Genomic DNA, 13,554 nt, shown 5'->3' with positions numbered 1-13,554 from the left:
TGAGACATTCCTATCTGATTAAAATAAAACTAAGTTAAACTGTAGGGAAAAGCCAGAGATAGACCATCTTACATTCTTCAGCATCTATATTGAGAGAATCACTAAAACCATATGGTAAACTTGATGTAAAGAGAATCCAAATTTGTATGTAGGCCTTAAGGATTTAAAAGCAATACTGATCACTATTTTAAGCCTATAAAGAAAGTTTCTAATATGTGCTCTTTGTCAGTTTAGCAGTGGTTAAACCATCTTTTAAAGAAGAAAAATTATTACACTGTGTGGAGCAAGGAAGTTCCAGAGTTCTATTATAATCCTTGTTTGTTGGTCAGTGTCTCTAAAAATAAGCAATATTTCAAGATACCCAGTATATCTGTCTTATTGGACTTGTGTCACTTAGTTTAAATATGTCTGCTTTTTCAAAAAAAGTCTCTGTGGGACCTGTTATTTATATAATAACTTCTTGCTTTACATTGCTAAACTGGCCTCCTGGCTCAAAATACTAAGCAAAATTTTCTCAGGGGAATACACAAAAACAAAGGAAGCCTGCCCATAAATAAAAATAAAGATGCATAGAAAAGACATGTTCTTAAAGAATTTAAAATTTGTATCCCCGCACTATACTGTCTTTAAGCTTACAGTTTTTTAATCTGTTAGCATATAATAAAAGCTGTGTATACCATTTTAATATCTCCTTGGACTTCAGACTTCAAAATATATAACAACTGGTTTACATTTAGAAATGAAGAAAAGCACTATGACATCCATGAATATTCAAACTAGATTTCTTGACGTTCTTTGTATTTTAGCTAAAGAAAATAACCAATGAATGTTAAGACACAGCTTTTGTCTTGAGTAAATGTAGTTTGAGATTCAAATATTAACTCTAAAATGCTCTTGTTCACTGCAGAATTTATCAAGATTAGTTTGCCTTATATTTACAAAGTTTAATTCTGATTAACTTTGGGAGTTGTGAATCACATTGTTAATTTTGAACCCATGTTTTCTTGAGTTCCTCTGCACAGCAGCATATCACCATCATTACTGTATTGGCATTGCATTATGCTTCTAGATGAGATATCTGCCATTATATAAAATCTGACATTTTACCAACCATATGTTGTGGTTGGTTTATTAGAAGGAAGTTTAGTAATGTTTATTGCCTTAGTTCTGATGTAATTCTGATATATTATTAGAATATAGTCCTACCAAGACTTTATTTGTCTAAAAGTTAGTGTTTAAATTCATATTAGATATAATCAAATACAAGTTTAATGACATATTTTAAAGTCTTAAATGGCATATTTGAAGTCTTTAGCTAGAAAACTGCATTTTTGTTTTCTGATGAATTTTTTCAGTGTTCTTTAGTAGTAAACAACAACTCAAAATAATTACAGTAACCATATGAATCAGATTCTTAGTCTTACATAATGTGTCATTTTTCTGATCTATGAAAAGTAAAGCTATTATAAAAGCCAAATGGTTCCTGGTCACTTTGTTGAATGCCCTTGTGTGGTGTATTTTCAGCAAGCTACAGTAAAATGTTTATCCTTGTCCCAGAGCCTTTTATAATAGAGCCCTTATCTAATCCACTGCTTTTGACCATGAAATTTAACAGGTACCTGCATCTGGATCTCTACTCCAGGAGAAGTGAGATTTATTTGAGATTTCTAAAGCTCTTGGACTTTTGATATTTCACCAGGAAATCTTGGTAAAAATAGCACTAGACTAGGAGTCATAACTGGCCACTAAGAGCTGTATGATCTTGGGCAATTTATTTCCTTCCTGGGTTTCATTACCTTTAAAAGAGAAGGTTGAACTAGATGATTTCTCATGTCTCTTCTACTCCTAAATTCTATGATTTTTAGGGAGAAAATCCCCTTCAACATTCCTGGGATATATATCTAATAGTTTCATATATTGTGAAACTTCCCTATTGACGATAAAGAGGGATGGGGAAGGCTACAAGTAAGTATATCCTCCTATTTTCTCTAATCCTTAAAGCTTTTCCCAGCAGAGAAAGGACAGTAGTTAACTGGATTTTGCAAAACCAGAGGAAAGCTGATCCTACAGCTTTTCAGCTTGTAATTTAACTCAGAATTCAACAGCAATTTCAAATCCTCTGCATGTTCAAACACCTCTGAGTTATCATTTACCTTGAGGATTTATTCCCCTAAATTTCCCTTTTCTCGTCACAGAAATAAAATTACTTTCCTGATTTATGTTGCTGTGATTTAACAAATGAGTATAATTCACAATTCCTTCAGAAATGTGAAGGAATGATAGGTTTGACAATAGCACCTTGCAAATGGATTTTTATAACTTTAGTAACCCAAATTAATTAAAATGGATAGAATTTGTGTGGGAGTTCTGGGTTATCCTCAAATACTTGTTTAGCCCACTAAAAATACACGGAATCAGTACTGCAAATGCGCATCACTCCCTGCTCCTCACCTTTAAGAGCAAAAAGAACCTAGAGTGTTGTCTTCTAGTTGTGGTTTGGTGGATTTTTTTCATTTTAGAAAGAGGAAGGGGGAGAGAAACACTGGTTTTTGTTGTTCCACTTATTCATGCATTCATTGCTTCATTCTTGTATGTGCCCTCATCGAGGGTCAACCCTGAAACCTTGGTGTATCAGACAATGCTCTAACCAACTGAGCTACCCAGCTAGAGCCAGGTTGTGTATTTTGAAATCTAGTGTAGGTTCAGATGACTGAATTTCTCATTGGGTTGATGTGATACGCTTCACTTACTTGTTCATAAATCTGGACCCAAAGAACAAAATTGGTATTTCATAGCTAGGGTGAGTGCTCACTATGAGGTTTATAAATTTATCTTTCCATGAGAATCATTTTGAACTGAGTTATTTAGTATTTCAGTGGCATCAGTGTAGAATAGATCTGTGGGTCAGATTTTGTCTCACCACGCAATTGCGCATTTCTGTAAATATGAAGTTTTTGTCTTGCCTTTTCCCTGACTCCTGTTTGGTTTTTTAGGTTCTCTTTGTAAAGAGTCCTTTTCTGGTCAAGTGTCTTCTTCATCACTCATGCCACTTACTCCATTCTGGACCCTCCTTCAGTCAAATGTGCCTGTGCTTCAACCTCCATTACCTTTGGAAATGCCACCACCCCTTTTTTTCCTCCTCCTCCACCCCCTCCTCCTCCTGTAGAAGATAGTGAGATCCAGGAGGTTGAGATGGAGGATGAGGGAAATGAGGAGCCTCCTGCCCCAGGAACAGAGGAGGATACTCCATTGAAACCTTCTACACAAACTACAATTGTAACTAGCCAGGTGAGAATGCCGTTTGACATCCTAAAGAGTTTCCGGGGACTGGGGCATAATTGACACCATGTTCTATTTTAGAAGAGGATGTTTATCTAGGGCCTTTTGCAGCACTGACTAGGATCTTTTGCATTTCAGAGTTCAGTTGATTCTACCACCTCTAGTTCTCCTTCCACTAAAGCTGTAAAAAGAAAAGCTACAGAAATTAGTACTGCAGTAGTTCAGAGATCAGCTACCATTGGTAGTTCTCCAGTCCTATACAGCCAATCAGCTATAGCTACAGGTAAGCATTATGGTTAAAATGTTTTCTTCGATGTATTATATCTTTGTTTCCAGAATTATATGTCATAAAGAAATTTTAATGAATTTTCACTGCAAGGGCTATATGTGTTTCTTTTCACTTGATAAACACTTCAGTTACTATTAACAGTTTGGTTATGTATCCTTCCAGATTGTTTTCTGTGCATTTACATGACATCAATGATTTTTATGTTCAGGTACCTTAATGCTAAAAGTACGAAGAAATTAACATTTTGCTACCAGAAAATGTGGCTTGCTTGTTTGTTTAGGAAAAGATATGTTGATGTACAAATTCCTCGGTTCCCTTTTCCTTCTTTTTTTTTTTTTTTTTTTTTTTTTTTTTTTGGCCTTTGTCGTTAAGTTTCATTTTATGTTTTCCGTGTTAGGTCACCAGTCAACAGGGACTGGACAACAGTCTGCAGGGATTGGACACCAGGCAGTATCATCAGTTAGCCATCCAGCAACAGGAATAGGTCATCAGGCCAGAGGAATAAGCTTACAGTCAAATTACCTAGGACTGGCATCAGCTTCTGCAATTATGAGTTATGCTGAATGTTCTGTCCAAATGGCAGTGACTGCTCCCACATTGCAGCCAGTCCCGGCTCGAGGTGCTGTGCCTACAACTGCTGTTGTAGAACCACCACCACCTCCACCTCCTCCACCTCCTCCTCCATCAACACCACCACCAGCTCCCAAAGTGCCACCACCTGAAAAGACAAAAAAAGGAAAGAAAGATAAGGTATAGTAAATCTCCCTTCTAGTTTTCATTTGAAAAAATGTCTTATTAAGATGGTATTTATATAAATTTAACCATTTTAAAGTATACAATTCTATAGCATTTAGTACATTTACAATGTGCCACCACCACCTCTCTCTAGTTACAAAACATTTTCATCACCTCAGCATAAAACCTTGTACCCATTAAGTAGTCATTCCCCATCACCTCTTTACCCAAGTCTCTGGGAACCTCCAGTCTGCTTTCTGTCTCTGTGGATTTACCTAATCTGAAATCATGAATATGTGACCTTCAACGCCTGGCTTCCTTTACTTAGCACAATGTTTTCGAGGTCTATCCCATGTTGTAGCATGTATTAGTATTAGTACTTCATCCTTTTTATAGCCGAGTAAAGGTTCTTATTTGTATATATCACAAATTGTTTATCTATGCATTCATTGATGGACATTGTTTTACCCCCTTTTAGCTATTATGAATAGTACTGATATAAATGTGCATATGAGTACATGCATGTTGAGTACTTGTTTTCATTTCTTTTGGGTATATAGGAATAAAATTGCTGAGTCATAAGATGATTCTGTGTTTAAAAAGTTATTATAGCCCTAGCTGTTTTGACTCAGTGGCTAGAGCACTAGCCTGCAGACTGAAGGGTCCTGGGTTCAATTCTGGTCAGGGGCACATGCCTGGGTTGTGGGCTTAATCCCTGGTGGGGGGCATGCAGGAGGCAGGTAATCAATGATTTTCTCTCATCATTGATGTTTCTATCTCTCTCTCCCTCTCCCTTCCTCTCAGAAATCAATAAAAATATTTTTTTAAAAAATTATTATACAACTTTTAATGGGCAAGAAGTGGCATCTTCTCGTGGTTTTGATTTCTGTTTCTATAGTGAGTAATCATATTGTGTATGTTTTCATTTGCTTGTTGACCATTTGTATATCTTTGGAGAAATGTCTACTTAAGTACTTTGTCCTTTTTTTTAATAAATTTTTTAAAAATTGATTTTAGAGAGGAAAGGTGAGAGTGAGTAAAAAACATTGATCAGTTGCCTCCTGTACACACCCCCGACCAGAAATCAAACCCACAGCGCGGGCATGTGCCTTCACTGGGAATCTAGCTGGCAACCTTTCGGTGCGCTGGTCAACACCAACCGAGTCACAATAGCCAAGACCCCATGTTTTTTAAGCTGCAAATGTGGCCAGGGCCCTTTGTTCACTTTTTAATTTGATTGTCTTTTGTTATTGAATTATAAGAGTTCTGTATATGTTACAGGTAAAAGTCCCTATTAAGATGTGATTTGAAAGTATTTTATCCTGCTCTGTGGGTTGTCTTCATTCTGATCGTGTCCTTTAATTTATTTATTTTTATATATATTTTATTTGTGTTAATCCTCACCTGAGGATATTTTTTCTCATTGATTTTGAGAGTGAGTGGAAGGGAGGGGGAGAGACAGAGAGAAACATCAATGTGAGAGAGGCACATCAATTGATTGCCTCCTGCACATGCCCCCACCAGAGCCTGCAACTGAGGTATGTACCCATCAGTTCACCATGATTGTATGGGTTTATTTCTGGACTTTCAATTCTATTCCATTGGTCTATATCAGCGGTTCTCAACCTGTGGGTCGTGACCCCTTTGGCGGTCGAACGACCCTTTCACAGGGGTCACCTAAGACCATCCTGCATATCAGATATTTATATTACGATTCATAACAGTAGCAACATTACAGTTATGAAGTAGCAATGAAAATAATTTTATGGTTGGGTCACAACATTAGGAACTGTATTTAAAGGGCCAGAAGGTTGAGAACCACTGGTCTATATGCTAGTACCACAATGTTTTGATTACAATAGCTTTATAATATGTTTTGAAATTGAGTAGTACTTTTTCAATATTGGCTATTTAGGCGTCTTGACTCCATTCTGGACTTTTCTTCAGTCCAATTGAGTCTTTGCTTCATCAACCTCTATTACCTTTAGAAATGCCACCGCCCCCATCTCTACCCTTATATTTTTATATGAATTTAAAGGTCAGCTTTACCATCTACACTAATAAAAGAGAAACATGCAAATTGGTGTCACTCCGCTACGCCCACCAGCCAATCAGAGTAACTACGCAAATTAGCCCAACAAAGATGGCGATTAATTTGCATATGCAGGTGCGGAGCAAAGACTGAAGATGGCGGCAGCCATGGAACTGGAGCAAGCAGAAGGCTTGGGTTGCTCCCAGTGACGGAGGAAACCAAGCTTCCCGCCAGCCCTGGGCTCCGCTCAAGAAGTGGCTGGAGCCGAAACCGGTTTGGCTCAGTGGATAGAGCATCGGCCTGCGGACTGAAAGGTCCCAGGTTCGATTCCGGTCAAGGGCATGTACCTTGGTTGCGGGCATATCCCCAGTAGGAGGTGTGCAGGAGGCAGCTGGTCGATGTTTCTCTCTCATCGATGTTTCTAGCTCTCTATCTCTCTCCCTTACTCTCTGTAAAAAATCAATAAAATATTTTTTAAAAAAACTAATCTTATAAAAAAAAAAAAAAGAAGAAGAAGTGGCTGGAAAAAAATAAAAAGGAGGGGCTGGGAGCAGCTGGAGCAGAGAAGCCAAGCCTCACTGCTTTGGCCGGACCAAAGGCCTGGGTCCTGGGTGCCGGAGGAAAACCGGTGTCGGCAGCCAGGGGAAGCAAGGCCTATTGCATGAATCTTCGTGCAATGGGCCACTAGTTTTTGCATAATATGCCAGTGAAATTTTAATAGGGATTGCATTAATCTGTTGAGTCATATTGCCATTTTAACAATTTTAATTGAATTTTTTAGTCCATGAACACAGAATTCCTTTTCATTTATTTAGGTCTTCAATTTATTTCAGAAATGTTTTGTAGTTTTTAGTGTACAAGTCTTTTACCTCCTAGGCTATATTTTTCTCAGTATTTTATTCTTTTGTGTGCCGGGCCAGCTCAGTCAAGGGTTCAGTGAGCCTGAGGGGGGACATGGAAGGATGTAAGAAAAGACAGAGAGAATAAGCTGGGTCTAGGTGGATCTCCTGTGCCTGGCTAAGGCCACAGAGAGAGACCCAGACAGCAAGCTGAGCCTTTATTTTATAGCCAGAGGTAAACAAGGTAGTGGTTACCATACTTACAATGTTCTTGTGAGTTTCACTTGATTTGGCAGCACTGCTGCACCTCCCACAGCCCATTAGCTACCCAGATAAGATCTAGGGAACTCATAAGGTCAAGCCTGATTATGCTAAGAGGGCTGTGCCCTCTAAGCTGGGACTTGTTTGTGGTTTTGCCAATAGGTCAGTCCCAGGCTTAACCCTTTAGCTGCTCCCTACACTTTTCAATGCTATTGTAAGTGGTATTGTTTTAATTTATTTGGATTTACCCTTTTATTATCAAATAATATCCTTGTTTATCTTTTATAACTGTTTTTTACTTATAGCCTATTTTGTCTTGATCACTGTTTGCATGGAATATGGTGTGTTTTTAAGACATTCTTTTTTTAAAATATATTTTAAATATATTTTTAATTGATTTCAGAGAGGAAGGGAGGAGAAAAACATCAATGATGAGAAAGAATCATTGATCAGCTGCCTCCTGCACGCCCCCTACTAGGGATCGAGCCCACCACCCAGGCATGTGCCCTTCACCAGAATCGAACCCGGGACCCTTCAGTCCATGGGCCAGCGCTCTATCTACTGAGCCAAATTGGCTAGGGCTAAAATATATTTATTGATTTTAGAGAGGAAGGGAGAGGGAGAGAGAGATAGAAACATCAATGATGAGGGAGAATCATTGCTCCTCTTTAAAAACAATTTCTAATACAATGGCTCTCTAGTTTCACATAACTAATCACACATGTCAACCAGTATATTTTGAATGCATACTACTTATCAGGCATTCTCCCTAGGAGCTTGGGATTTGGTAGTAAAACAAATATAATTCCTGCTTTTTTGGAGCTTCTCTACTGGCTGATTGGGGGAGATACAGGAATAGAATTGGGGAGTCAGATAAGCAAATAAATGTTCAGTGTTTTAAAATGCAGTGAAAGGCCTGGCTAGCATGGCTTAGTGGTTGAGCCCCAAACTATGAACCAGGAGGTCATGGTTTGGTTCCTGGTCAGGGCACATGCCCAGTTTGCAAGCTTGATGCCCGGTAGTGTGGGTGCAGAAAGCATCCAGTAAATGATTCACTCTCATCATTGGTCTTTCTATCACCTTCTTTCCTCTCTGAAATCAATAAAAATATTTTTTATTTTCATTAAAAATGCTGTGGGGGGGAGCATGGAAGCAGTATAATGTGACAGAATGTGTTTGGTCTTTGCTACGTAGGTAGTGCTGTTTTAGATACGGTGTGGGGGAAGGGCTCTTTGCTAGAGTACCATTGATCAGAAAAGCCTGAAGGGATGGAACAAGCCATGTTGGATATATAGTTCTCTTTTTGCAAATATCACAATTATTTTTCTTTACTACAAAAGTGCATATGTATTATAGACAATTTATAAACAAACGTAAGCCAAAAGAAGTAAAATTTATCATAATACCCCCTTCTTAGAATTAATATCATCATTCATATTTTGATAGATTCTTGCTTTTTTTCATATTTAATAGTTGCTATTGACTTTGTTGCTCTTTCCAGAAAAGTTGGTCATTGGTTTCTTAGTTCTATTTTTCACTTGATGTTAACACTGCATCTGTTTAAAATTTGTAAAGGGGAACACCATAATTCTGAGGTGAGATAAGGGCTACAGTTCTGAATTCCATAGAATAAGGAGGCTAATAAAGGAAATTTTTCTGGCCTGATTTCATAAAATAGCTACATTTACAGTTTTTCTTTTTAACCAAGCATTAAGTTTATAGTCGGTAGAAATCTTTGATGGCAAAAACTGTAGAATGGTACTTATTTTGTGTTTCTGTTCTTTTGGTTTTAAAGTTTACTTATTCCTTAGCACTAAGAAAAGATCCTAATGTCATATGGAGGACTCATTTTCTTATCTTATGTACTAAATTCCTTCTGACCTTTAACCTTTGTTATAGGCAAAGAAGAGTAAAACAAAAATGCCATCTCTGGTAAAGAAGTGGCAGAGCATACAGCGTGAGTTAGATGAAGAGGAGAACTCTAGTTCCAGTGAAGAGGACAGGGAATCAACTGCACAGAAGCGAATTGAAGAGTGGAAACAGCAGCAGCTGGTCAGGTAAAAGAAAAGAGACCAAAGGTGGGGTGGGGTGGGTTGTGATTAATTCATAGAAACATTTATCTATAAAAATTAGGTTTTGGCCTTTTTCAACATCAGAACTATCAGAATTGTAATACTTTCTCCCATCAATTGCTCATCTTATGCAAAGGAATGGTTTTTAACACAGCATACTTCCCCATTTACTTATGGATCCAGTAGACCCTTATATATATATATTTTTTTAATTTTATTTTACAGACAGGAGGCCCAGTGCACAATCAGGGTCAGGGAGGGATGAGGGAGGGCTCCAGGGCGCGTCCGGCTCATCTCCAGTCCCCGATCAGCTGGACCCCAGCAGCAAGCTAACCTCTTGGTCAGAGCGTCTGCCCCCTGGTGATCAGTGCACATCATAGCGAGTGGTTGAGTAGCCTTAGCATATCATTATTATACTAGAGGCCCAATGCATGAAATTCGTGCAAGAGTAGGCTTTCCTTCCCCCGACTGCCGGCACCGGCTTCCCTCTGGCACCTAGGACCTGGGCTTCCCTCACAGCCCCAGCTTCGTCCAGAAGGATGTCCGGTCTAATTAGCATATTACACTTTTATTATTATAGACTTGAGGCCCAGCGCACAAAATCGCACACAGTAGCCCACCGCTGCTCCCAGTCCCGCCCATCTGCTGCCCGCCTTGCTGCGATCGGAGCCTGTGGGACTGAGGGGTGCTCAATGCACCTCATGGTGACCGGTTGTTTGATCGTCCTGGTCATCATGGACACTGGTTTTTTATATATATAGATAGATAGATAGATTACACTTTGACTGGTTGAACCGACGATCGGATTCTTAGCATATTAGGTTTCTATTATATAGGATAATTTACCAAAGTAAAAATAAAGAGAAAGGGAGAACACTTCATTAGAAATGTTAATAAGACCCTAGCCAGTTTGGCTCAGTGGATAGAGCATCAGCCTGTGGACTGAAGGGTCCCGGGTTCGATTCCGGTCAAGGGCACATGCCCGGGTTTCGGGCTCAATCCCCAGTAGCGGACATGCAGGAAGCAGCCAATCAATGATTATCTATCATCGATGTTTCTCTCCCTCTCCCTTCCTCTCTGAAATTAATACAAAATATTTTTAAAAAAAGAAATTTTAATAAGAATTTACACATGGTTAACCCAAATTTGTATTCTTTATTTTCCTAGTTTTGAAAGGCATGCATACTGAAGTGAGCAGCATCCTTCTGATGTTGCTCAGTTGTCATGTGTAATCTGGACCATACTTCTCTCATAAATAGTGATTGATGCCAATTTCAAATTCGTCTCTGATAGGTCCAGCTTATTTATGGTTCTTGCTCTTGCAACATCCATAAACACAGTACATATGAAAATATTTGGAAGTAACAAAATTGTAATGTTAAAAAAGTATACAAAATAAATAGTATCATACTTTATGTACTCACTAGAAAAAAAATTTGAGAGAAGATAGTCATTCGTTGCTTCATAATTGAAAACATTTTCATTTTTTGATACATACATGTCAATTGAATGGTCATTCCAGTGAATTTGTTTCTAAAATACCTACTTCTCTCCAATCACTGCACACTTGCTTTCAGCATTTGTCCACTTGAGAACCCTATCAAATAAATTTTATCATGCAGCATCGGAAACCGGGGAAGATTCCTGCTGCACATCTTTTTAGGGAAACAAGATGGTCTGGGTTCATGTTATAAAATACTAGATTATGAAATTGAATCTAGTGCCACTCTCTGTCTCTTTGCATTCATCTTATACTTGTAAAAGCAAAAAAGACTATGCAAATGTCTCCAAACTTCATTTTATATTTCCTTGAAAAGTGATGCGCTGTTTTCGGCAACATAATAATAAAACTGAGGGATGGTGTTAGTGATAGTTTATTTCACTTTTGCATAATCCTCGTAGGTGATTCCATTATTCAGTTTTTTTATTATTTTAGTCTTTTTTAGTATTGCTGGGAATTGAATGGTGAATTCCTATAAGATGAAATTAGCAAATGATTTAAGATGATGGGAGGTAATTACAGTGATCTTGTAATTTATCTTAGATTATTTTAGATTTATAAAAGTATCCAGTTCACCCATTCTGATCATTGCAAGATAGAATATGAGCTTTAATTTATTTTTTAAATGACTGTCATGAGATATCAATCTTTACAAATAGAACTGATCAAAAGAGAATTTCTAAAACATTAGGTCCAAATGTCCCTTATGGTATATTAAAGATTTAAAAATCTTCCTTAAAGAATCATAACTCCTAGTGGCCAAGATAAACTTTTATAAGAATGTTTTACTCCTTCAGTGTGGCTTTAATGGTTGTTGGAGATAAATAAAAATAAAATGTGTGTATGTCTTTTGTTGACCCATCAGAAGAAATTTGATAAAGAATTTGCTAGTACTTAGCTGAGAAACTTGAACATTTTCATGAACATAGATGTGACAGGTCAAATTTTCAGTTTCAGTTAAGAGGTTTTTACGTACTAGGTAATGAACAGATTCATTCTTTTTCTTCCCAGTGAAGTAATCTGTTTGTTGTTTTCACAGTGGCATGGCAGAGAGAAATGCTAATTTTGAAGCCCTTCCTGAAGATTGGCGAGCAAGACTAAAACGAAGGAAAATGGCACCAAACACATAATATTTTTAAAAATTAAAAAACAAATGTTTATTGGGTGTGTGTGGATGTGTGTGTGTGTGGATGTGTGTATTCAGTTCAGAGTCTTAACCTGTTTTATGTTGTCAATAAACTATAAATGTTATGAGGGAGAGCATATGAATTTTGAATTTCCTGGGCAAGAACATAACACCTGTAAAGTTTTCACATTTGGGAAGTGAAATTTTTTCTGTTTTGCTGAAGGGTAAGATGACTGCTTTGACCTGGCTGCCTTTGTTCTCTCACTGACAAACTCAGCATGTTAGGTACATTAACCTCATCACTCTGGAACATGTGGCTCATGAGTGTGACACCTTTTTAGAGGACACTGACAGAAAGTGAAGGATTTTTTCTGCCTAATGGAGGCTCAATAAGGGTTCCTAGTATGGTTCTCTCTCTCATTAACTTCTACTCCAGAACAAGTGCAATTAAGAAGGCAGCTCTGTATTCTACCTTGCTTAACTGGGATTATCAGATCTTTCTGACCTTCCTCCAGTCTGCCCCTGGAGTGCTAGGATATATCAAGTCATTTATCATGTGCAAGTATTCAATCTCACACATTCTAGAATTGATAGCTGTCATTTCGTACGCTAGATGAAATATTTAAATTTCAGTACAGGCAGCAGCAGCAAGTTCGGGTCTTTGATTTTGAGAATTTCCCCTTACATCTGCGGCAGTAAATGTAACAGAAGTGTTGATATTGTCTTATTCCAAAATTCACCTCCCTGTCATGTGTGAACGTATTTTCCATAAAATTCCAGTATTTAAAAAGCAGTTTACTATTCTGTATTTTCTATTGTATCACAATCAGGTAAAAGTCACTTTAAACTGAAGAAAAGGCAAATTGTGTTTTAAAGCTCTTTGTATTTCTCCAGTTTCTGACCTTGTAAATTTGTATATATACACTAATAAAGCTTTTTTTATACTTCTGATTGTCGTTTTGCTCTTCTAAACCTGTTATTTCATGATTATGTAACCAAGACAAGTCAATCTTAATTGTTTTTTTTCTAATCAAATATGGTAGGGAGGCAAACATTAAAGGACAACTCTAAAAAAGAGCAAGATTTTGAATCGGTTGGAGGGCAGGCAGGGTTAGAAAAACGCTTCTAGTACCAGAAGATGCTGTGTTTCTTCAATTTTGGAGTTTGCACTCTATAATAGCTAATGTCTGACCTACTAAAATCCAGGAAATAATGTAATATGTTTAACATTTTGCGAAAATAAAGGTGCTTTTTCAACCCTCTGATTATAAAAGTAATACATACAGGGTGTCCCCAAAAAATGAATACACACTTGATTTTTTTTTTAATTAAATCTTTATTCAGATTATTACAGTTGTTCCTCTTTTTCCCCCCCATAGCTCCCCTCCACCCGGTTCCCACCCCACCCTCTGCCCTTACC

General features: G+C 37.7%; 1 protein-coding gene across 1 annotated transcript in view; it reads left to right on the top strand.

Moving 5' to 3' along the window:
* Nucleotides 1–13,085, top strand: part of FNBP4 (formin binding protein 4) — a 35,376-nt gene extending 22,291 nt beyond the window's left edge. Inside the window, 6 exon segments of the mRNA XM_005870867.2 lie at nucleotides 2,994–3,125; nucleotides 3,128–3,288; nucleotides 3,418–3,562; nucleotides 3,966–4,318; nucleotides 9,335–9,492; nucleotides 12,048–13,085. Of these exon segments, the coding sequence (XP_005870929.1) occupies nucleotides 2,994–3,125; nucleotides 3,128–3,288; nucleotides 3,418–3,562; nucleotides 3,966–4,318; nucleotides 9,335–9,492; nucleotides 12,048–12,138 (1,040 nt within the window). The 3' untranslated portion in view covers nucleotides 12,139–13,085.
* The last annotated feature ends 469 nt before the right edge of the window (nucleotides 13,086–13,554 follow it).

Source organism: Myotis brandtii, unplaced genomic scaffold, assembly GCF_000412655.1.
Source record: "Myotis brandtii unplaced genomic scaffold, ASM41265v1 scaffold324, whole genome shotgun sequence".
Lineage (NCBI taxonomy): Eukaryota > Metazoa > Chordata > Mammalia > Chiroptera > Vespertilionidae > Myotis > Myotis brandtii.
The sequence above is the reverse complement of the archived record's forward strand: the minus strand, read 5'-3'. Positions and strand labels throughout refer to the sequence as shown.